The 25,309-nt window shown below is 47.3% G+C and overlaps 1 protein-coding gene across 6 annotated transcripts in view; it reads left to right on the forward strand.

Moving 5' to 3' along the window:
• Nucleotides 1–25,309, forward strand: part of LOC139555291 (zinc finger protein 40-like) — a 111,866-nt gene that overhangs the window by 62,179 nt on the left and 24,378 nt on the right. For all 6 annotated transcript variants that reach the window (XM_071368979.1, XM_071368981.1, XM_071368976.1 and 3 more), the window contains one exon: nucleotides 20,267–20,323. In XM_071368979.1, the coding sequence (XP_071225080.1) occupies nucleotides 20,267–20,323 (57 nt within the window). The remainder of the gene's footprint in view (nucleotides 1–20,266; nucleotides 20,324–25,309) is intronic.

A 25,309-nucleotide genomic window follows, 5' to 3' on the forward strand; every position in this document is an offset into this window, starting at 1 on the left:
AGCAATGGGGAACTTGAGAAGTTGACCCGATCGATTTTTGACGGTTGGCTTTTTTCATTCCTCCTTTTGGGTTTTACACAATGAAAATAAGAGTGGGTGACTGTGTAGTACTGTACAGTTGGGACGGCTGTAGCATTTCAATGGTCATTTCTCTCCCCTGTCAAATACAATTAGGGCAAAAGTGGCAAAAATCTAATATTAAATTAAAATATCTTCCAGAAATGCTATTTTTCAGCTCCATAATCACACCTTCCATGATCGGCTATAGAGAAACAAATGATCATTTATCTCTGCTTGGCCATGTGTGTGCTGCTTTGGCAGTCTGTCTCTCTATTCGTACAGGACATATTTTCAGAGGCTAAATATGTCTTGTCTAACAGAGATGGAAGTTACAGAATTCACATTCGTGGCCACCCCCGCTTGCGCACACACACACACACACACACACACACACACACACACACACACACACACACAGACACACAGACACACAGACACACAGACACACACACACACACACACACACACAGTCAGTGCTGGGTGGTACGTGTGTGTGTTGGAAATCAAATGTGTGTTTTGACTAGGTGTTGTTTGGAAGTGGTTGATCTGTTGCTTTGTGAAAATGCATGTTGCGTGGGCCTGCGTTTGGTTTGTTCACATGTATGGACCACATGATTATCTGTCAGTGTTTTCTGCCTATAGACTTGTAACCTGTCTCCTCATTACATTGGACCGTGAGTGGTGGAGAAAACCACATCGCAGCGAATGACGTCCTGCCTTTTAGTGTGCCATTTGTCTGCCGTTCGTTTGCTTGCTGACGTGGTGTTGTGTTTTAGAGCAACCGCACCGGTAGGCGTCTGACTGCTGTCATTTTCTCCCTGTAGAACCGGTTCACAAATTGCAGCCGGTACTCTGTTCAGAGGTGCTACGTACTCTTGTCTGGCAAACACTACTAGTGTTTCCATGCCATTAATGGCTGCTTGAGTACAAAATGGCACCCTATTCCCTATATAGTTGTCGTGTCTTTGGCATCATTAAATTGAAGACTGTTATTTTATCAAATCAATTCTCTGTAATTATTATTACGTGATTAAACTAATCATGTAAATGTAATTAACTAGGAAGTCGGGGCACCAAGGAGAATCTTCAGATTACAAAGTTATAATTTTCCTAATATAACTTTTCAGATATTTTAATATCTGATCAATTAGTCTTCTAATTAATGAATTATTCTTTACTTCACGTTAGTCTCATTCCAAACGTCGTAAATGGTTGGTTATCTGCATGAACCCAGTCTTCACTATGAATCATCCATACACCAATTGTCTTAATCATTAATTTACTAATTAACTAAACAATCACAGAAATGCATAAACAAACAACACAGTAGATATGGTTACAAGGAAATTATTGGGGAGGTCCCCTAGTGGGCTAAGCCGATATAACGGCTTGGTGGACAAAGGGAAGTGGGTGTGGACTAGAGGTCGACCGATTATGATTTTTCAACGCCGACACCGATTATTGGAGGGCCAGTGCCGATGTCATTTTTTTTATTAAAAGAAAATGTATTTGTAATAATGCCAATTACAACAATACTGAATGAACACTTATTTTAACTTAATATAATACATCAATAAAATCAATTTAGCCTTAAATAAAATGAAACATGTTCAATTTTCGTTTAAATAATGCAAAAACAAAGTGTTGGAGAAGAAAGTAAAAGTGCAATATGTGCCATGTAAGAAACTAACGTTTAAGTTCCTTGCTCAGAACATGAGAACATATGAAAGCTGGTGGTTCCTTTCAACAGGAGTCTTCAATATTCCCAGGTAGGAAGTTTTAGGTTGTAGTTATAGGAATTATAGAACAATTTCTCTCTATACGATTTGTATTTCATATACCTTTGACTATTGGATGTTCTTATAGGCACTTTAGTATTGCCAGTGTAACAGTATAGCTTCCGTCCCTCTCCTCGCCCCTACCTGGGCTCGAACCAGGAACACATCGACAACAGCCACCCTCGAAGCAGCGTTACCCATCGCTCCACAAAAGCCGCGGCCCTTGCAGACCAAGGGGAACAACCACTCCAAGTATCAGAGCGAGTGACGTTTGAAACGCTATTAGCGCGCACCCCGCTAACTAGCTAGCCATTTCACATCGGTTACACCAGCCTAATCTCGGGAGTTGATAGGCTTGAAGTCATAAACAGCTCAATGCTTGAAGCACAGCGACGAGCTGCTGGCAAAACGCACGAAAGTGCTGTTTGAATGAATGCTTACGAGCCTGCTGGTGCCTACCATCGCTCAGTCAGACTGCTCTATCAAATCATAGACTTAGTTATAACATAATAACACACGGAAATACGAGCCTTAGGTCATTAATATGGTCGAATCCGGAAACTATCATCTCGAAAACAAGACGTTTATTCTTTCAGTGAATTACGGAACCGTTCCGTATTTTATCTAACGGGTGGCATCCATAAGTCTAAATATTCCTGTTACATTGCACAACCTTCAATGTTATGTCATAATTACGTAAAATTCTGGCAAATTAGGCGGCCCAAACTGTTGCATATACACTGACTCTGCGTGCAATGAACGCAAGAGAAGTGACACAATTTCACCTGGTTAATATTGCCTGCTAACCTGGATTTCTTTACCAAAATATGCAGGTTTAAAAATATATACTTCTGTGTATTGATTTTAAGAAAGGCATTGATGTTTATGGTTAGGTACAGCCGTGCAACGATTATGCTTTTTTCGCAAATGCGCTTTTGTTAAATCATCCCCCGTTTGGCGAAGTTGGATGTCTTTGTTAGGAAGGAATAGTCTTCACAGAGTTCGCAACGAGCCAGGTTAGCAGGCAATTTTAACTATATATGCAAGTTTAAAAATATATACTTGTGTATTGATTTTAAGAAAGGCATTGATGTTTATGGTTAGGTACACATTGGAGCAAGACAGTCCTTTTTCGCGAATACGCACCGTATCGATTATATGCAACGCAGGACACGCTAGATAAACTAGTAATATCATCAACCATGTGTAGTTAACTAGTGATTATGATTGATTGATTGTTTTTTATAAGATAAGTTTAATGCTAGCTAGCAACTTACCTTGGCTTCTTACTGCATTCGCGCAACAGGCAGTCTCCTCGTGGAGTGCAATGTAATCAGTTGGTTAGAGCGTTGGACTAGTTAACTGTAAGGTTGCTAGATTGAATCCCCGAGCTGACAAAGTAAAAATCTGTCATTCTGCCCGTGAACAAGGCAGTAACCCACCGTTCCTAGGCCGTCATTGAAAAAAAGAATGTGTTCTTAACTGACTTGCCTAGTTAAATGAAGGATAAATAAAGGTATAAAAATAATCGGCCAAATCAATGTCCAAAAATTCCGAATTCCGATTGTTATGAAAACTTGAAATCGGCACCAATTAATCGGCCATTCCGATTAATCGGTCGACCTCTAGTGTGGACTGAGAAGGGCGGGAATTACAAGAGTCACTACACAGTTGATAATTATATTGATTGAAATGCTAATCTTTGCACATGAACGCTCACTCATTCGGGAATAATTGCAATCAATACATATTTACGCTCAGTGTGTCGTCGTGATCTCTGTTGGAATCGTCCATCTTTCTGTTGGAAAGTTCATCCGCCCCTCTCTCTGCTCCCATGAAGTCTCTCGTGGTTAGAATGGATACTTCAGAGTCCCATTCAGAAATGTTCTTATAGAATAGTTGTTTCGGCGGTTGTCGGTCTTCGCATTCAATGGTACATAATTTCTAGCTGCAGACTAGTAATTAGTATTGAAGAGTTGCTCTTATTCTGTCTGATCGATAGTCTCAGAGTTTAACTACGTGGTATGGTTAAGAATTCAGCAACCAACCTTGGCTTATACTGAGGTTTTTGTGGTCTCTACTCCAACCTTTGCTCCCTCAGCTGACCGAGGTATGCATGGTCTGAAGTGGGTTTCTTCAGGTGGGGGTTTTATTCGTAACAGTAGAAAATGGCTGTCCCATGAGCCAGATCATGTCTGTGTTCATGGGGGCGGGGCAATGACTTAGTTAAACTTGAAAGGGAATACAATTCTCTCACATTAACGGTTTAACATAGCATTACATCATTTAACAAATAGTTTCATCTTAACTCATTCATTTTATACAATAATTAGATGCAACCCTCATAACGGAGGCACCTGTATAAACAGAGTTATGGTAATGTGGCTGTATTGTCTTTCATGAGGTCACAAACATGAAACAAAACGGACCGGGTCGTAGTTAGCTTCTCCACCGACCGTTTACACATTCTCCAAAACATGGATATTGTTCAGTTCTCAAGTTCTGTGATGTAGAAGTTCCTTTGTTCTACTGTGAAACTCTCTCTCTATACTGCCTGGCCAGGGGGAGAGAGTCTCCTCCAGGAATGTATGACCTGAGATAACAATCTGGGTGTAGGAGAGGGAGAGAGGTACTCGCTATACCCAAAGAGGGCCACGTCATGACATAGTGTACTACTTTAGGCCAGGGCCCAATGGCACCCTATTCCCTATCTAGTGCACTATTTTACACCAGGGGCCAAATGGCACCCTATTCCCTATATAGTGCACTACGTTAGACCATAGTTCTCCCAGGTGGTAAGGGTAGACAACACACTGATCCTCAACTCTGGGGTGCGTGCTTAGTCCTCTCCTGTACTCCCTGTTCACCTATGACTACGTGGGCAAGCACGACTCCAACACTATAATTAAGTTTGCTGACGACACCGGTAGTAGGCCTGATCACCAACAACGATGAGACCGCCTATAGGGAGGAGGCCAAAGACCTGGCAGTGTGGTGCAAGGACATCAACCTCTCCCTTCAACGTGATCAAGACAAAGGAGCTGGTCGTGGACTACAGGAAAAGGAGGGCTGAGCACGCCGACATTCTCATCGACGGGGCTGTAGTGGAGCAGGTTGAGAGCTTCAAGTTCCACCTCACCAACAAACTATCATGGTCCAAACATACCAATAAAGTCGTGAAGAGGGCACAACAATGCCTATTCCCCCTCAGGAGAATGGAAATATTTGGCATGGGTCCAAACATCCTCAAAAAGTTCTACAGCGTCAATGCCTGGTATGACAACTGCTCGGCCTCCGACCGCAAGGCGCTACAGAGGGTAGTGCGTACGGCCCTGTACATCACTGGGGCCAAGCTTCCTGCCATACCAGGCGGTGTTAGAGGAAGGCCCTAAAAATTGCTAAAGACCCCAGCCACCCTAGTCATAGACTGTTCTCTCTGCTACTGCACGGCAAGCGGTACTGGAGCGCCAAGTCTTGGACCAAAAAGGCTTCTTAACAGCGTCTACCCCCAAGCCATAAGACTGCTGAACAGCTAATCAAAGAGGGAACCATCCAGACTACTCTGGACTATTTGAATTGACCCCCCCCCCCCCCCCTGCTGCTACTATGCGTATTCACTTTAACTCTACCAACATGTACATATTACCTCAATTACCTCGACTAACCTGTGCCCCCGCACATTGACTCGGTACCGGTACCCCTTGTATAAAGCCTCGTTATTGTTATTTTATTGTTGCTCTTTTATTTATTTATTTTTCGTTTATTTTTCTTAAAACTGTGTTAGTGTAAGGGCTTGTAAGTAAGCATTTCAAGGTAAGGTCTACACCTGTTCGGCGTATGTGACAAATAAAGTTTGATTTGATTTGAAAGTATTGAGTGCCATTTAGGCTCTCATGTCACTGTGTCGCTCAGTCCAAATCTGTATTTGTTCACTTGCACATGTGACTTCATACTTTGCTCTCACACCAGCTTCCCCCTGTTCATCCATACATTATTCAGCACCGCCTGAAGCAAGGGATAATGGTGTGTTTTATTCCCAAACTGCCATTCACTGCCATGCCTTCACACACATGCGAACACACTGTTTCCCCTAGGATTTATTTTAGCAACGGTGGCAAAGTTAGGGGGGGGGGTCAATGGCCAATGGCGCGGTTTGGTGGTAGTAAGTTCTCAAAGATGGTCTTATTAAAATTTATATTGGTCCATTATCTTTTCTACATACTTTATATCTGGCTTTATTAAAAAAAGATATGTTTTTTCTCCCTCCCATTCTATCCCAATAGAGCGAGACACGCCTAACCCCAGCAGGGAGTGCTGCACCATGCCATCCTCCCACCTTGCCTCCTCTCCCCTCCTATCGACTCCTCTCCTCTCCTATCAACTCCTCTCCCCTCCTATCGACTCCTCTCCTCTCCTATCCTCTCCACTCCTATCGACTCCTCTCCAATCCTATCGACTCCTCTCCTATCCTCTCCACTCCTCTCCTATCCTCTCCACTCCTATCGACTCCTCTCCAATCCTATCGACTCCTCTCCTATCGACTCCACTCCTCTCCACTCCTATCAACTCATCCTCTCCCCTCCTATCGACTCCTCTTCCCTCCACTCCTCTCCTCTCCACTCCTATCGACTCCTCTTCCCTCAACTCCTCTCCCTTCCCCTCCTATCCTCTGCCCTCTTATCCACTCCTCCTCTCCTCTCCACTCCTATCCTCTCCCCTCCTCTCCTCTCCACTCCACTCCTTTCCCCGAGTGCTTAGTAGTCAGAAGCTGATCCCGTAACTGCAGAGAGGGAGAGTGAGAGCTTTTCCTGAGTACTTTGTTCATGCCGTGCTGCAGAGATTTTGGGAAGTGAAACTCTCTCAGACGTTTGAGAGAGAGAGAGACGGTGCACTCAGTATTGTTGTCTATTGCAGAGTATGTCTGGGGGGTTTTCTCTTTCTTTCTCACACTCCCTCTCTCCACCCCTTATTGTCTATTAGGGTTTGGAGCACTCAACACTTACAGTCTAGTGCAGAGTAGTCTGGGTGCTTTCTCACACTCATTCTCTTTTTCCAAGCCTCATTGTCTATCAGGGTGGATGGAGACTAGACTTAAGTAATGAAACACGGTAGTCACTGGTCTGATGACTATAGACTGTTGGGTAATGGAACACTGTAGTCACTGGTCTGATGACTATAGACTGTTGGGTAATGGAACACTGTAGTTGCTGGTCTGATCACTATAGACTGTTGGGTAATGGAACACTGTAGTCACTGGTCTGATGACTATATGCTGTTGGGTAATGGAACACTGCAGTCACTGCTCTGATGACTATAGGCTGTTGGGTAATGGAACACTGTAGTCACTGGTCTGATGACTATAGACTGTTGGGTAATGGAACACTGTAGTCACTGGTCTGATGACTATAGACTGTTGGGTAATGGAACACTGTAGTCACTGGTCTGATCACTATAGACTGTTGGGTAATGGAACACTGTAGTCACTGGTCTGATCACTATAGACTGTTGGGTAATGGAACACTGTAGTTGCTGGTCTGATCACTATAGACTGTTGGGTAATGGAACACTGTAGTCACTGGTCTGATGACTATATGCTGTTGGGTAATGGAACACTGCAGTCACTGCTCTGATGACTATAGGCTGTTGGGTAATGGAACACTGTAGTCACTGGTCTGATGACTATAGACTGTTGGGTAATGGAACACTGTAGTCACTGGTCTGATGACTATAGACTGTTGGGTAATGGAACACTGTAGTCACTGGTCTGATCACTATAGACTGTTGGGTAATGGAACACTGTAGTTGCTGGTCTGATCACTATAGACTGTTGGGTAATGGAACACTGTAGTCACTGGTCTGATGACTATAGGCTGTTGGGTAATGGAACACTGTAGTCACTGGTCTGATGACTATAGACTGTTGGGTAATGGAACACTGTAGTTGCTGGTCTGATCACTATAGACTGTTGGGTAATGGAACACTGTAGTCGCTGGTCTGATGATGATAGACTGTTGGTAATGGAACACTGTAGTCACTGGTCTGATGACTATAGACTGTTGGGTAATGGAACACTGTAGTCACTGGTCTGATGATGATAGACTGTTGGGTAATGGAACACTGTAGTCGCTGGTCTGATGATGATACTGTTGGGTAATGGAACACTGTAGTCACTGGTCTGATGACTATAGACTGTTGGGTAATGGAACACTGTAGTCACTAGTCTGATGATGATAGGCTGTTGGGTAATGGAACACTGTAGTCACTGGTCTGATGGCTATAGACTGTTGGGTAATGGAACACTGTAGTCGCTGGTCTGGTCTGTGCCTGCCGATGTGTGTCTGTGTGTCACCCACCACTGACCATAACCGGTAGCTTACTGCATACCGGCATCTGTTCTTTTTTTTGGTCTCTTTTCTAGTCTGTTATTGGTGATTTGGTCTTTTCTAGTCTGTTATTGATGATTTGGTCTTTTCTAGTCTGTTATTGGTGATTTGGTCTTTTCTAGTCTGTTATTGATGATTTGGTCTTTTCTAGTCTGTGAATGGTTGTTTCGTCTTTTTGTAGTGATTTGTTCATTTTCTCGAGACCCATGGGAGTTTATTTTGTGATATTTTCTTGTAAGGGTGCAACCATAAACAGACAGACCAATCACACAGTAGCTCCCTGCTTGCAAAGGAGAAGTGGTCATTTCAGTAGTGGTTTCCCTGAGCCATCAGTAAATGTAGCACTAGCCGTGTGTGTGTGTGTGTGTGTGTGTGTGTGTGTGTGTGTCCTTTGGGTGGTGGACCATTCTTCATATAATCACAGGAAACTGTTGAGTGTGAAAAACCCAGCAGCGTTGCAGTTCTTGACACAAACTGGTGAGCCTGGCACCTACTACCATACCTCGTTCAAAGGCACTTACATCTTCTGAATGGCACACGTACACAATCCATGTCTCAAGGCTTAACATTCTTTCTTTAACCCGTCTCCTCCCCTTCATCTACACTGATTGAAGTTGATTTAACAAGTGACTTCCATAAGGGATCATAGCTTTCACCTGGATTCACCTGGTCAGTCTGTGTCATGGAAAGAGCAGGTGTTCTTAATGTTTTGTCCACTGTGTGTGTGTGTGTGTGTGTGTGTGTGTGTGTGTGTGTGTGTGTGTGTGTGTGTGTGTGTGTGTGTGTGTGTGTGTGTGTGTGTGTGTGTGTGTATAAGCGTCAACATTAAGAGTAATCTCCTTTGCATCTGCAGGACACCAGTCTCTCATTGTTAAAGACGGCTATTTTTAATGGGCCAGTCAGGTGACTGACTATAGCAACCTGTTGTTATCTTAGCCCCCTGTTAGACTATCTAAGATAACAGTGACTATAGCAACCTGTTGTTATCTTAGCCCCCTGTTAGACTATCTAAGATAACAGTGACTATAGCAACCTGTTGTTATCTTAGCCCCCTGTTAGACTATCTAAGATAACAGTGACTATAGCAACCTGTTGTTATCTTAGCCCCCTGTTAGACTATCGAAGATAACAGTGACTATAGCAACCTGTTGTTATAGCAACCTGTTGTTATCTTCGCCCCCTGTTAGACTATCTAAGATAACAATGACAGACAGCTAAACCCACCATTTGTATCTAACGTATTAATGTTCCAGTGTGTACCGTACATCTGCCTGTGGGGGGGTTTCTGTGACTGTGTGTGGGGAGGGGTTTCTGTGACTGTGGGGGGGGTTCTGTGTGGGGGGAGGGGTTCTGTGTGTGGGGAGGGGTTTCTGTGACTGTGTGTGGGGGGGGTTCTGTGACTGTGTGTGTGTGTGGGGGTTTCTGTGACTGTGTGTGTGTGTGTGGGGGGGGGGGTTCTGTGACTGTGTGTGTGTGTGGGGGGGGGGGGGTTCTGTGACTGTGTGTGTGGGGGGGGTTTCTGTGACTGTGGGGGGGGGTTCTGTGTGGGGGGAGGGGTTCTGTGTGTGTGGGGGTTTCTGTGACTGTGTGTGTGTGTGGGGGGGGGGGGGGGGGGTTCTGTGACTGTGTGTGGGGGGGGTTCTGTGACTGTGTGTGGGGGTTTCTGTGACTGTGTGTGGGGGGGGGGTTCTGTGACTGTGTGTGTGTGGGGGGGGGGGGGGGGGGGTTCTGTGACTGTGTGTGGGGGGGGGGGGGGGGTTCTGTGACTGTGTGTGGGGGGGGTTCTGTGACTGTGTGTGGGGGTTTCTGTGACTGTGTGTGGGGGGGGGGGTTCTGTGACTGTGTGGGGGGGGGGTTCTGTGACTGTGTGGGGGGGGGGTTCTGTGACTGTGTGGGGGGGGGTTCTGTGACTGTGTGTGGGGGGGGGGGTTTCTGTGACTGTGTGTGGGGGGGTTTCTGTGACTGTGTGTGTGGGGGGGGTTTCTGTGACTATGTGTGTCGGGGGCTGCCTGTGTGGGGGTTTCTCCTCCATGTACATCACCTCCATCTCCCTCCCTCACAGTGACAGTTAACAGAAGTGGGGGGCAGTTGTCTGCTACTATCTCATCTGCAGCAAGTCTATTATTTATTCTCTCTATCCCTCCCTCCCTCCCTCTCTATATATTTTTCTCTCTCTCTATCCCTCTCTCTGTCTTTCCATCTGTCCCTCTCTCTCTCTCTCTCTCTCTCTCTCTCTCTCTCTCTCTGTCTCTGTCTCTCTGTTTTTCCTCATGGTGTACGGTAATGGCACAGCCATCAGTATAATGCTGGGCTCAGCAGCCAGCCATTAGCCAGGCCCTCTCTCAGTGTTCTATAACCACTCCCCAGTGTTCTATAACCACTCCCCAGTGTTCTATAACCACTCCCCAGTGTTCTATAACCACTCCCCAGTGTTCTATAACCACTCCCCAGCGTTCTATAACCACTCCCCAGTGTTCTATAACCACTCCCCAGTGTGACCGGTGTAACTCAACCAGACCCAGTGTTCTATAACCACTCCCCAGTGTTCTATAACCACTCCCCAGTGTGACCGGTGTAACTCAACCAGACCCAGTGTTCTATAACCACTCCCCAGTGTTCTATAACCACTCCCCAGTGTTCTATAACCACTCCCCGTGTTCTATAACCAGACCCAGTGTTCTATAACCACTCCCCAGTGTTCTATAACCACTCCCCAGTGTTCTATAACCACTCCCCAATTTTCTATAACCACTCCCCAGTGTTCTATAACCACTCCCCAGTGTTCTATAACCACTCCCCAGTGTTCTATAACCACTCCCCAGTGTTCTATAACCACTCCCCAGTGTTCTATAACCACTCCCCAGTGTTCTATAACCACTCCCCAGTGTTCTATAACCAGACCCAGTGTTCTATAACCACTCCCCAGTGTTCTATAACCAGACCCAGTGTTCTATAACCACTCCCCAGTGTTCTATAACCACTCCCCAGTGTTCTATAACCAGACCCAGTGTTCTATAACCACTCCCCAGTGTGACCGGTGTAACTCAACCAGACCCAGTGTTCTATAACCACTCCCCAGTGTTCTATAACCACTCCCCAGTGTGACCGGTGTAACTCAACCAGACCCAGTGTTCTATAACCAGACCCAGTGTTCTATAACCAGACCCAGTGTTCTATAACCACTCCCCAGTGTGACCGGTGTAACTCAACCAGACCCAGTGTTCTATAACCACTCCCCAGTGTTCTATAACCACTCCCCAGTGTTCTATAACCACTCCCTAGTGTTCTATAACCACTCCCCAGTGTTCTAGAACCACTCCCCAGTGTTCTAGAACCACTCCCCAGTGTGACCGGTGTAACTCAACCAGACCCAGTGTTCTATAACCAGACCCAGTGTTCTATAACCACTCCCCAGTGTGACCGGTGTAACTCAACCAGACCCAGTGTTCTATAACCACTCCCCAGTGTTCTATAACCACTCCCCAGTGTTCTATAACCACTCCCCAGTGTGACCGGTGTAACTCAACCAGACCCAGTGTTCTATAACCACTCCCCATCACAGCTCTATTTAATGTTAATGACAAATATTACCATAATGATGCTGCTATTTGGAGGCTACCAGGGGAGCTAGCTAACTGGCCAGCTCCCAAATGTGTCCCAAATAGCTCCCTATTCCCTATATAGTGCTCTAGGGGCCCTGGGCATAGTGCTCTAGGGGCCCTGGGCATAGTGCTCTAGGGGCCCTGGGCATAGTGCTCTATGGGGCCCTGGGCATAGTGCTCTAGGGGCCCTGGGCATAGTGCTCTATGGGGCCCTGGGCATAGTGCTCTAGGGGCCCTGGGCATAGTGCTCTATGGGGCCCTGGGCATAGTGCTCTAGGGGCCCTGGGCATAGTGCTCTAGGGGCCCTGGGCATAGTGCTCTAGGGGCCCTGGGCATAGTGCTCTATGGGGCCCTGGGCATAGTGCTCTAGGGGCCCTGGGCATAGTGCTCTAGGGGCCCTGGTTATAGTGCTCTATGGGGCCCTGGGCATAGTGCTCTAGGGGCCCTGGGCATAGTGCTCTAGGGGCCCTGGGCATAGTGCTCTAGGGGCCCTGGGCATAGTGCTCTAGGGGCCCTGGGCATAGTGCTCTAGGGGCCCTGGGCATAGTGCTCTATGGGCCCTGGTTATAGTGCTCTATGGGGCCCTGGGCATAGTGCTCTATGGGCCCTGGTTATAGTGCTCTATGGGCCCTGGTTATAGGTTGCAATTTTCATTAATGAACCCATCTGCAATGCTGTCTGCTCTGCTGCCCAGCCCACTGGGATTGTGCTCCGTTGTTGATCTCAAAACACATATGCAAAGCACACATGGATGTACTTGATTGGCGTGGTGTCCATGGCTAGTCCCCAGAAGGAGAGAGCAGGCTGTTGACCTGAGCTAAATGTGTTACTGCCTGGCAGGCAGCCAGCAAGGGAGGTGAGCCTGGTGGTAATCTGGCAGACAGGGGCAGGCAGCAAGGGAGGTGAGCCGGGGGGTAATCTTGCAGACAGGGGCAGGCAGCAAGGGAGGTGAGCCTGGTGGTAATCTGGCAGACAGGGGCAGGCAGCAAGGGAGGTGAGCCTGGTGGTAATCTGGCAGACAGGGGCAGGCAGCAAGGGAGGTGAGCCTGGTGGTAATCTGGTTGACAGGGGCAGGCAGCAAGGGAGGTGAGCCTGGTGGTAATCTGGTTGACAGGGGCAGGCAGCAAGGGAGGTGAGCCTGGTGGTAATCTGGTTGACAGGGGCAGGCAGCAAGGGAGGTGAGCCTGGTGGTAATCTGGTTGACAGGGGCAGGCAGCAAGGGAGGTGAGCCTGGTAGTAATCTGGCAGACAGGGGCAGGCAGCAGGGTAGGTAAGCCTGGTGGTAATCTGGTTGACAGGGGCAGGCAGCAGGGGAGGTGAGCCTGGTGGTAATCTGGTTGACAGGGGCAGGCAACAGGGGAGGTGAGCCTGGTGGTAATCTGGTTGACAGGGGCAGGCAGCAGGGGAGGTGAGCCTGGTGGTAATCTGGTTGACAGGGGCAGGCAGCAGGGGAGGTGAGCCTAGTGGTAATCTGGTTGACAGGGGCAGGCAGCAAGGGAGGTGAGCCTGGTGGTAATCTGGTTGCCAGGGGCAGGCAGCAGGGGAGGTGAGCCTGGTGGTAATCTGGTTGCCAGGGGCAGGCAGCAGGGGAGGTGAGCCTGGTGGTAATCTGGTTGACAGGGGCAGGCAGCAAGGGAGGTGAGCCTGGTGGTAATCTGGTTGACAGGGGCAGGCAGCAAGGGAGGTGAGCCTGGTTGTAATCTGGTTGACAGGGGCAGGCAGCAGGGGAGGTGAGCCTGGTGGTAATCTGGTTGACAGGGGCAGGCAGCAAGGGAGGTGAGCCTGGTGGTAATCTGGTTGACAGGGGCAGGCAGCAAGGGAGGTGAGCCTGGTTGTAATCTGGTTGACAGGGGCAGGCAGCAGGGGAGGTGAGCCTGGTGGTAATCTGGTTGACAGGGGCAGGCAGCAAGGGAGGTGAGCCTGGTGGTAATCTGGTTGACAGGGGCAGGCAGCAAGGGAAGTGAGCCTGGTGGTAATCTGGTTGACAGGGGCAGGCAGCAGGGGAGGTGAGCCTGGTGGTAATCTGGTTGACAGGGGCAGGCAGCAAGGGAGGTGAGCCTGGTGGTAATCTGGTTGACAGGGGCAGGCAGCAAGGGAGGTGAGCCTGGTGGTAATCTGGTTGACAGGGGCAGGCAGCAAGGGAGGTGAGCCTGGTTGTAATCTGGTTGACAGGGGCAGGCAACAGGGGAGGTGAGCCTGGTGGTAGTCTGGTTGTAATCTGGTTGACAGGGGCAGGCAACAGGGGAGGTGAGCCTGGTGGTAATCTGGTTGTAATCTTTTTGACAGGGGCAGGCAACAGGGGAGGTAAGGAGGCGAGTAGCGGGGGTTGCCTCTCACCAGGGGTCCCAGCCAGGGGTCCAGCCAGGGGTCCCAGCCAGGGGTCCAGTCAGGGGTCCCAGCCAGGGGTCCCAGCCAGGGGTTCCAGCCAGGGGTTAGCGCCAGGGGGCACAGCCAGGGGTTCCAGCCAGGGGTTCCAGCCAGGGGTTCCAGCCAGGGGTCCCAGCCAGGGGTCCCAGCCAGGTGGGGTCTGTTCCAGATGTTCCCTGTACTATGTGGGTACACTCCTCTGATTTATAATGTAATGAAGTTAGTTATCATGCTGACAGATAGTGATCCTGTTTCATTGAGGAAATTGAGCCAGGCCTATTTTAATTAGGCGAAGCGACACTGCTGTCCTCGTTTAGAACGTGTTTAGACAACGTGTTTGGACAAGGAATCCGGTGTCCGACAAGGAATCTCTTTAAATTCATTGGTGTCAGGTGGCTAAATGGGAACGTGAACAGGTTTCCCAGCTTCCCGGCAAGCACGGCTCCTCCGTGTTGAGGCTGTGTGTCGTGAACTCACAAACACGCAGGTGTCCATAGTAGCACAATCACGTGCACGTTTCACATGTGGCGCTTATGACGTCATTTTTCATCTATAGGAACCAGCTTAATCACATTCCACCACCCTGAGGCGAGCGGACAGGGAGGGAATGCAATCTGCCATGAGGAGCAGACTTCCTGGTTGTCATGGTAGCGCCAACGATGAGACTCGTTCTAGGCCTACCGCTCTGCAAGCCAACCCACACCAGCCCCTCCCACCACCGATCTGATCCACAGATATAATCATGTTGCCTGAATCTACATCCATCACACACCTCTACAGCCATCCATCACAGGCCTCTACAGCCATCCATCACAGGCCTCTACAGCCATCCATCACACACCTCTACAGCCATCCATCACACACCTCTACAGCCATCCATCACACACCTCTACAGCCATCCATCACACACCTCTACAGCCATCCATCACACACCTCTACAGCCATCCATCACAGGCCTCTACAGCCATCCATCACACACCTCTACAGCCATCCATCACACACCTCTACAGCCATCCATCACACACCTCTACAGCCATCCATCACACACCTCTACAGCCATCCATCACACACCTCTACAGCCATCCATCACAGGCCTCTACAGCCATCCATCACACACCTCTACAGCCATCCATCACACACCTCTACAGCCATCCATCACACACCTCTACAGCCATCCATCACACACCTCTACAGCCATCCATCACACGCCTCTACAGCCATCCATCACACACCTCTACAGCCATCCATCACACACCTCTACAGCCATCCATCACACACCTCTACAGCCATCCATCACACACCTCTACAGCCATCCATCACAGGCCTCTACAGCCATCCATCACAGGCCTCTACAGCCATCCATCACAGGCCTCTACAGCCATCCATCACAGGCCTCTACAGCCATCCATCACAGGCCTCTACAGCCATCCATCACACACCTCTACAGCCATCCATCACACACTCACACCCTTGAATCCAGTACCACTAAAACAATGTTGAACCTCCCTTTAAATTCCAGTCACGCACCAGATGTGTGTCCCAAATAGCACCCTATACCCTATATAGTGCACTACTTTTGACCAGAGTCCTATGGGGAATAGGGTGCCATTGGGGCCGGATCACGTGGTTCAGATTGTGTTCATCTGTTCATTTACAGTATACATTCAGCGTTTTATTTATTAGGTTTTATGATGTTTTATTAACTTGTATTTTCTCCCCAGGAGGATCGACTGACAATAAAAAATGTTTGTAAGAAAATTGAATGATAAATGTCTCCCTCGTGAAACCCTTAGTCGCCCCTCCCTCGTGAAACCCTTAGTCGCCCCTCCCTCGTGAAACCCTTGTCGCCCCTCCCTCGTGAAACCCTTAGTCGCCCCTCCCTCGTGAAACCCTTAGTCGCCCCTCCCTCGTGAAACCCTTAGTCGCCCCTCTCTCGTGAAACCCTTAGTCGCCCCTCCCTCGTGAAACCCTTAGTCGCCCCTCCCTCGTGAAACCCTTAGTCGCCCCTCCCTCGTGAAACCCTTAGTCGCCCCTCCCTCGTGAAACCCTTAGTCGCCCCTCCCTCGTGAAACCCTTAGTCGCCCCTCCCTCGTGAAACCTTTAGTCGCCCCTCCCTCGTGAAACCCTTAGTCGCCCCTCCCTCGTGAAACCCTTAGTCGCCCCTCCCTCGTGAAACCTTTAGTCGCCCCTCCCTCGTGAAACCCTTAGTCGCCCCTCCCTCGTGAAACCCTTAGTCGCCCCTCCCTCGTGAAACCCTTAGTCGCCCCTCCCTCGTGAAACCCTTAGTCGCCCCTCCCTCGTGAAACCTTTAGTCGCCCCTCCCTCGTGAAACCTTTAGTCGCCCCTCCCTCGTGAAACCCTTAGTCGCCCCTCCCTCGTGAAACCTTTAGTCGCCCCTCCCTCGTGAAACCCTTAGTCGCCCCTCCCTCGTGAAACCCTTAGTCAACCTGACCATGTCACACATCACATGGTAAAAGGCTCTTCTGAAAGCCTTGCCCTGTGCCTTTTAATAACAACACACAGTAAAAACAACAGCGGCTAGGCACCCTATTCCCTTTATAGTGCACTACTTTTGACCAGGGGCCTATAGGACTGGTCATGTGCTCTGGTGAAAAGTATTGTACTATGTAGGGAATAGGGTACCATTTGGGATGCTACAGGGCCTCCCTCCCTGCCTCTCCGTGATTCAGAGGCCGTGGTGCTCTGTACTGGGCGGAGCAGCTTGGACTTAATGCTTGTTTTTCAGCAGGAGGAGACGGGGTCCTGTTGGTGGATTGTTATCTAATGTGTGGGTTGCTGTGTTTTCTGCAGGGAGATTCTTTGTGTTCCTCCCGTCAGGCAGGCAGACAGGGCTGGGGTAAGGGGGCGGGGCTGTATTATATCATCTGCGGCGTGTGCCAGAGAGGGAGGCAGAGAGAGAGAGAGGGAGGCAGAGAGAGAGAGAGGGAGGCAGAGAGAGAGAGAGGGAGGCAGAGAGAGAGAGAGGGAGGCAGAGAGAGAGAGAGGGAGGCAGAGAGAGAGAGAGGGAGGCAGAGAGAGAGAGAGGGAGGCAGAGAGAGAGAGAGGGAGGCAGAGAGAGAGAGAGGGAGGCAGAGAGAGCGAGAGGGAGGCAGAGAGAGCGAGAGGGAGGCAGAGAGAGCGAGAGGGAGGCAGAGAGAGCGAGAGGGAGGCAGAGAGAGCGAGAGGGAGGCAGAGAGAGCGAGAGGGAGGCAGAGAGAGCGAGAGGGAGGCAGAGAGAGCGAGAGGGAGGCAGAGAGAGCGAGAGGGAGGCAGAGAGAGCGAGAGGGAGGCAGAGAGAGCGAGAGGGAGGCAGAGAGGGGGAGGCAAAGAGAGAGGGGGAGGCAGAGAGAGAGAGAGAGAGGCAGGCAGAGAGAGAGAGAGAGAGGCAGGCAGAGAGAGAGAGAGAGAGGGAGGCAGAGAGAGAGAGAGGCAGAGAGAGAGAGAGAGAGAGGGAGGCAGAGAGAGAGAGAGGGAGGCAGAGAGAGAGAGAGGGAGGCAGAGAGAGAGGGAGAGACACACAGAGAGAGACACAGACGGGTGTGACTGGATTAATACTCAGAGCATGACATAATGTACTGACCTCCCCGGCTTCTTCACAGTAACAACACTTTTTCAACCACACAACATTTTCTTTCTGCCCTCTATGGCTAGTAGTTACCATCCCAGGTCCATCCTTCAGGGCTGGTTTGGCTGTTTGTTTTTTAAATGTGTGTGTGTGTGTGTGTGTGTGTGTGTGTGTGTGTGTGTGTGTGTGTGTGTGTGTGTGTGTGTGTGTGTGTGTGTGTGTGTGTGTGTGTGTGTGTGTGTGTGTGTGTGTGTCGCTGTTCTGGTGTGTGTGTGTGTGTGTGTGTGTGTGTGTGTGTGTGTGTGTGTGTGTGTGTGTGTGTGTGTGTGTGTGTGTGTGTGTGTGTGTGTGTGTGTGTGTGTGTGTGCGCGTGTGTGCATGCGCTAGCACCTGATCAGAGCCATAAGGGAGACTAGACATCTACCCCCCCACCATCAGATTAGGGGGTGGGACAATGTAGCCTGTGTTTTTTTGTCCGCCCACTTTGCTTCTGAAATCACCGGTTGCATCACCGCCTAGTATGGCAACTGCTCGGCATCTGACCGCAAGGCGCTACAGAGGGCAGTGCGTACAGCCAAGTACATCACTGGGCCCAAGTGTCCTGTCATCCAGGACCTATATTCTAGGGGGTGTCAGAGGAAGTACCCAAAAAATTGTCAAAGACTCCAGTCACCCAAGTCATAGACTGTTCTCTCTGCTACCTCACGGCAAGTGGTACCGGAGCGCCAAGTCTAGGTCCAAAGGGTTCCTTAACAGCTTCTATCCTCAAGCCATAAGACTGCTGAACAATTAATCAAATGGCCATTTGGCTATACCCTACTAATAGCTGTATCACGTAGTCGTAGGTCTATTAGACTATAGTCTACTAATAGCTGTATCACGTAGTCGTAGGTCTATTAGACTATAGTCTACTAATAGCTGTATCACGTAGTCGTAGGTCTATTAGACTATAGTCTACTAATAGCTGTATCACGTAGTCGTAGGTCTATTAGACTATAGTCTACTAATAGCTGTATCACGTAGTCGTAGGTCTATTAGACTATAGTCTACTAATAGCTGTATCACGTAGTCGTAGGTCTATTAGACTATAGTCTACTAATAGCTGTATCACGTAGTCGTAGGTCTATTAGACTATAGTCTACTAATAGCTGTATCACGTAGTCGTAGGTCTATTAGACTATAGTCTACTAATAGCTGTATCACGTAGTCGTAGGTCTATTAGACTATAGTCTACTAATAGCTGTATCACGTAGTCGTAGGTCTATTAGACTATAGTCTACTAATAGCTGTATCACGTAGTCGTAGGTCTATTAGACTATAGTCTACTAATAGCTGTATCACGTAGTCGTAGGTCTATTAGACTATAGTCTACTAATAGCTGTATCACGTAGTCGTAGGTCTATTAGACTATAGTCTACTAATAGCTGTATCACGTAGTCGTAGGTCTATTAGACTATAGTCTACTAATAGCTGTATCACGTAGTCGTAGGTCTATTAGACTATAGTCTACTAATAGCTGTATCACGTAGTCGTAGGTCTATTAGACTATAGTCTACTAATAGCTGTATCACGTAGTCGTAGGTCTATTAGGCAAAAGGCCCACTGCTAACTACTTTTGTTTGTTCCTCAACTTCAGCCATCCTCCAGCACCACAAGTTGGTTAAACTTCTTGAAAATCATTGTGCGATCCTGACGCTGTCTTTTCTGCACCACGACAGGGTGCTCCAATTACTTAAAATGACATCTCATCAAGATCTGCTGCTTATCACTTGTGTGTATGTCACAGCCACTAGATCTCAACCCAACTGAACACATGTGGGAGGTTCTGGGAGCGGCGCCCGAGACAGCGTTTTCCATCAACAAAACACCAAATGATGGAATGTCTCGTGGAAGAATGGTGTCACATACCTCCAACAGAGTTCCAGACACTTGTAGAATCTATGCCAAGGCTCGTTGAAGCTGTTCTGGCGACCCGTACTGGCCCAACGCCCTATTAAGACCGTTTATGTTGGTGTTAAAAAATAATTTGGAGGGGGGGGGGCAGTTACCTGTAGATCGCCTTCGAAGCCCATCTTAACGATAATTAGAGTTAAATTAGCACACCGCATTAATTTGTTTGCCCTCTAGCATTTATCATTCATATGCTGTGGAATTGATTTTTTTCTCAACACTGTATGTGTAGCAAATACCACTCTATTCCCTCTGTAGTGCACTATTTTTGACCAGGTCCTATAGGTCAAAAGTGATGCACTATGTAGGGAATAGGGTGCCGTTTGGGATGTGTCTTAGCCCTAAGTGCTGTGCCTCATTAATGATGGATTTCTCCGTTGTCCTCCATTTGCCATGGAACAATGTCTGGTTCTTCAGTAGAACACAAACAACACCAGTGTGGGAAGCATCCTCAGTATCAATAGTTACTTTCTACACTGCCTCTGGGTAATTTGCCTTGTGTTACTATGATTTGTTTCTCTGTGCTGGAAACCAACGGTTCTCTTTTTTTTTGTGTTGCAGATAAAATCGAAGAAGCACAGAAAGAACTGAAAGATCCCAAAGCCAGTGCACAGAAAGGTAATATTCCTTATCAATGGGCCTCCCAAGTGGCTCAGCGGTCTTAGACACTGCATCGCAGTGCTTGAGGCGTCACTACAGACCTGGGTTTGACCCGTGAGGGTCTTCCGGGTTAAGGGAGGGTTTGGCCGGCCGGGATGTTCTCGTCCCATCACGCTCTAGCAACTCCTGTGGCGGGCTGGGCGCAGTGCACGCTGACACGGTCGCCAGCTGTATGGTGTTTCCTCCGACACATTGGTGCGGCTGGCTTCCGGGTTAAGTGAGCAGTGTGTCATGAAGCAGTGCGTTTTGGCAGGGTCGTGTTTCAGAGGACACATGGCTCTCCACCTTCGCCTCTCCTGAGTCCGTACGGGAGTTGCAGCGATGGGACAAGACTGTAACTACCAATTGGATATCAAGAAATTGTGGAGAAAAAGTTATATATATGTATATTTTTTATATGCTTATCATTGAGTAGCGTTCAAAGGTTATTAATGGAATGCTTTCACTTTGAACAGACTAAGTGTATGTGAGAGGGATTTATTTTCCTCTTGTACTCACAGTAACTCCGTGTTTTATGAAGAACGTACTGTGCCAGTTTTACATGCCACTCACAGTAACTCCGTGTTTTATGAAGAACGTACTGTGCCAGTTTTACATGCCACTCACAGTAACTCCGTGTTTTATGAAGAACGTACTGTGCCAGTTTTACGTACCACTTCAATTGCCGGTGTTCTGTGGGAAAACACCGGAAGTGTCTTTTTTTAACTTCTTAATAGGACAAAGTATTTGTCCTTTGTGCGGTGTGTCTGCGCACAATGAGTCCAGTCCAGTCATTGCGCACAATGAGTCCAATGAGTTCAGTCATTTCATACATAATGGAGAAACTGCCTGGATGTTTTCCATCTGCGTTTCCTCAAGCAGTCACTATCCTATTGGTCCTGGTTAAAAAGGAGTGCACTACATAGGGAATAGGGACCCTGTGGGCCCTGGTAAAAAGGAGTGCACTACATAGGGAATAGGGTGGCATTTCAGACGTTGTCTAAACCAAGTAAAAGGCTTGGTTTTAGTCAGAAGATCTTTTGTCCTCTCATGTTAACTATACCTTGAGGGAGCCTAAGTCCAGCCTAAATACATGTGATATACAGTACCCTAAAAACATGTGATATACAGCAGCCTAAATACATGTGATATACAGCAGCCTAAATACATGTGAAATTACAGTAGCCTAAAAACAGGTGATATACAGTAGCCTAAATACATGTGATATACAGCAGCCTAAATACATGTGAAATTACAGTAGCCTAAAAACAGGTGATATACAGTAGCCTAAATACAGGTGATATACAGCAGCCTAAATACATGTGAAATTACAGTAGCCTAAAAACAGGTGATATACAGTAGCCTAAATACATGTGATATACAGCAGCCTAAATACATGTGAAATTACAGTAGCCTAAATACAGGTGATATACAGCAGCCTAAATACAGGTGATATACAGCACCCTAAATACATGTGATATACAGCACCCTAAATACATGTGATATACAGCACCCTAAATACATGTGATATACAGCAGTCTAAATACATGTGATATACAGCAGTCTAAATACATGTGATATACAGCAGTCTAAATACATGTGATATACAGCAGTCTAAATACATGTGATATACAGTAGCCTATAATGACACGCAGCACATCAATGTACCGAACATACAGTGCATTCAGAAAGTATTCAGACCCCTTTACTTTTTCCACATTTTGTTACGTTACAGCCTAATTCTAAAATGGATTTAAAAAAAAGTATCCTCATCAATCTACACACAATACCCCATATTGACAAAGCGAAAACAGGTCTTCAGACATGTTTGAAAATGTATTACACATTTTTTTTTAAACGTAAATATCACATTTACATAAGTATTCAGACCCTTTTACTCAGTACTTTGTTGAAGTACCTTTGGCGGCGATTACAGCATTGACTCTTCTTGGGTATGATGCTACAAGCTTGGCACACCTGTATTTGGGGTGTTTCTCCCATTCTTCTCTGCAGATCCTCTCAAGCTCTGTCAGGTTGGATGGGGAGCGTTGCTGCTCAGCTATTTCGATCCAGAGATGTTAGATCGGGTTCAAGTCCGGGCTCTGACTGGACCACTCAAGGACATTCAGAGACTTGTCCTGAAGTCACTCCTGTGTTGTCTTGGCTGTGTGCTTAGGGTTGTTGTCCTGTTGGACGGTGAACCGTCACACCAGTCTGAGGTCTTGAGAGCTCTGGAGCAGGTTTTCATCAAGGATCTCTCTGTACTTTGCTCCATTCACCTTTCCCTCGAGCCTGACTAGTCTCCCAGTTGCTGCCCCTGAAAAACATCCCCACAGAATGATGCTGCCACCACCATGCTTCACCATAGGGATGGTGCCAGGTTTCCTCCAGACGTGAAGCTTGGCATTCAGGCCATAGAATCTTGTTTCTCATGGTTTGAGGGTCCTTTAGGTGCCTTTTGGCAATCTCCAAACGGGCTGTCATGTGCCTTTTACTGAAGAATGGCTTCTGTCTGGCCACTCTACTGTAAAGGCCTGATTGGTGGAGTGCTGCAGAGATGGTTGCCCTTCTGGAAGATTCTCCTATCGCCACAGAGGAACTATGGAGCTCTGTCAAATTTACCATTGGGTTCTTGGTCACCTCCCTCTGTTTGGCCGGGTGGCCAGCTCTTGGTGGTTCCAAACTTCTTCTATTTAAGAATGATGGAGGACACTGTGTTCTTGGGGATCTTCAATGCTACAGAAATTATTTTGGTACCCTTCCCCAAATCTGTGCCTCGACACAATCCTGTCTCGGAGCTCTACGGACAATTCCTTCGACCTCATGGCTTGGTTTATGCTCTGACATGCACTGTCAACTGTGGGACCTTATACAGACAGGTGTGTGCCTTTCCAAATTATGTTCAATCAATTAAATTTACCACAGGTGGATTCCAATCAAGTTGTAGAAACATCTCAAGGATGATCAATGGAAACAGGATGGACCTGAGCTCAATTTCGAGTCTCATAGCAAAGGGTCTGAATATCTATGTAAATAAGGTATTTCTGTTTTCTAAGTTTTATACATTTGCAAAAATTACAAAAAACCTCATCGCTTTGTCATTATGGGATATTCTGTGTGGATTGATCACACATTTTTTATTTATTTAATCCATTTTAGAATAAAGCTGTAACGTAACAAAATGTGAAAAAAGTCATGGGGTCTGAATACTTTCCCAATGCACTGTATGTACCCGACGTCAGTCAATTCAGCGTTTTCTTGTTTTCTGTATTATGAATGCAACGAACATTTTAATTGGTCAATCACAGTAGTCATGAGGCGGACTAATGCAAAGGCATTTTACTTGGGTGGATTATGCAAACGGTAGACAAACAGAGAGATGTACTGGTCAGATTGTCCTATGGTCCAGTTTCTTTGAACTAGTGGATATAGTGTGCATCCCCAATGTCCCCAAATGACACCCTATTCCCTATGTAGTGTACTACTTTTGACCACCAGGACCAATGGGACTCTGGTCAAAAGTAGTGCGCTATTTAGGGAATAGTGTGCTATTTGGGACATTGCCTTAGTCTAAATATGTTCTCCTGCATGCCTTGAAGTCTGTAAGGCTGTGCTCCTTAGCTAGGAAGCTCAGTGTGAGTATGCCAAGGAGATTACTAGACTTGGAGGGTTTCCGGTATTTCCTCTATCCCATTAAATCCCCCTGATCCCCTTACACAGGATGTATGCCACATGGCACCCTATTCCCTTTTTTAGTGCACTACTTTTGACCAGGGCCTATAGGGATCTGGTTGAAAGTAGTGCACGATATAGGGAATAGGGTGCTGTATAGGATACACTTGTAGAAAAGCCTAGTCTTCCAGGTTTTACCATAGATCAGAAGGCACTGCTTTTTCAGTGCTGGAAATGGCCCCTTGTGAGAGAGCTATTTTCTGACCTGCTAATGAAGTGTTCTGTGATGTAACACTTCTTGTAAAGGACATGATGCGATGGCGGACAGGGTTAGCTCTGAACCCAGCCCTCAGCTTACCTGATTCAACAATACCCTGAGAACTAGGATGAACCACTCCTTACCTCATCTCACATGAATCTCAGAAACGCCCAACTTTTATTTATAGACTGTGTAAGCTATAAGCTTGCTCTGACTGTTTCTCCCTTTTGAATGAGGTTGGTTGGGGTTATGTGTTGAAGAGAGAGGATTCGGAACTAACAATATATAGAATACCTAAATCCCCTCTCAAAATACACCAGCTGATGATGTCACCTGGCCTGTCAATCACAGGTTAATCCCCCCCCCCCTGGAAAGGCACTGTTAAAAGCAGCTTTACTCTGTCAATATGTGTTGCTATACTAGGACGCTATGACACGCCTTTTCTTAATTTTGTGAATGGCCACTGTTCTTTCTTGACTTTCAGTCATTTTCCCCCTTGCATTCTAACTCCCAGCCGTTCTGTTATTATATATTAGGAGATATTTATATAATAATATATATGACTATTATTGTATTCCCAGTGACATTCCAGTATAGTTCATTTCAGCTAAAACATGGGTGATAATAAAGCACATTTATCACAAGTGCAGATAAGTGATTTATAAGCTCATTAATTTATAAGACCAAATGTAACTTAGGGCCAATATATATCAGGATGTCAGGGACTAATAGGAACCTTGACGTCATTTGTGGGTAATGGGGGAAATACCTTTCTTAAAGCCATCAAATCATGCCGGGGTCACCGTATGTCACTTAGACCACAAGGCCAGGTTTAGAGGTTCTGGGACAGCCCTCAATGGGTGTGTCCGGTTTGAACAGTAGATTATTTTGTTGGGTAACAGACTGACAGCAATTTGACTGAGTTATGTGGTAACGTAGTAATGAAATACACCTGTTGTTTCCCTGACTGTATTGGATGTTATGTATTCATATGACATGCTACTAATTAGCGCTGGTAACATTTGATTCGCTAA

This window comes from Salvelinus alpinus, chromosome 26 (assembly GCF_045679555.1).
Source record: "Salvelinus alpinus chromosome 26, SLU_Salpinus.1, whole genome shotgun sequence".
Taxonomy (NCBI): domain Eukaryota; kingdom Metazoa; phylum Chordata; class Actinopteri; order Salmoniformes; family Salmonidae; genus Salvelinus; species Salvelinus alpinus.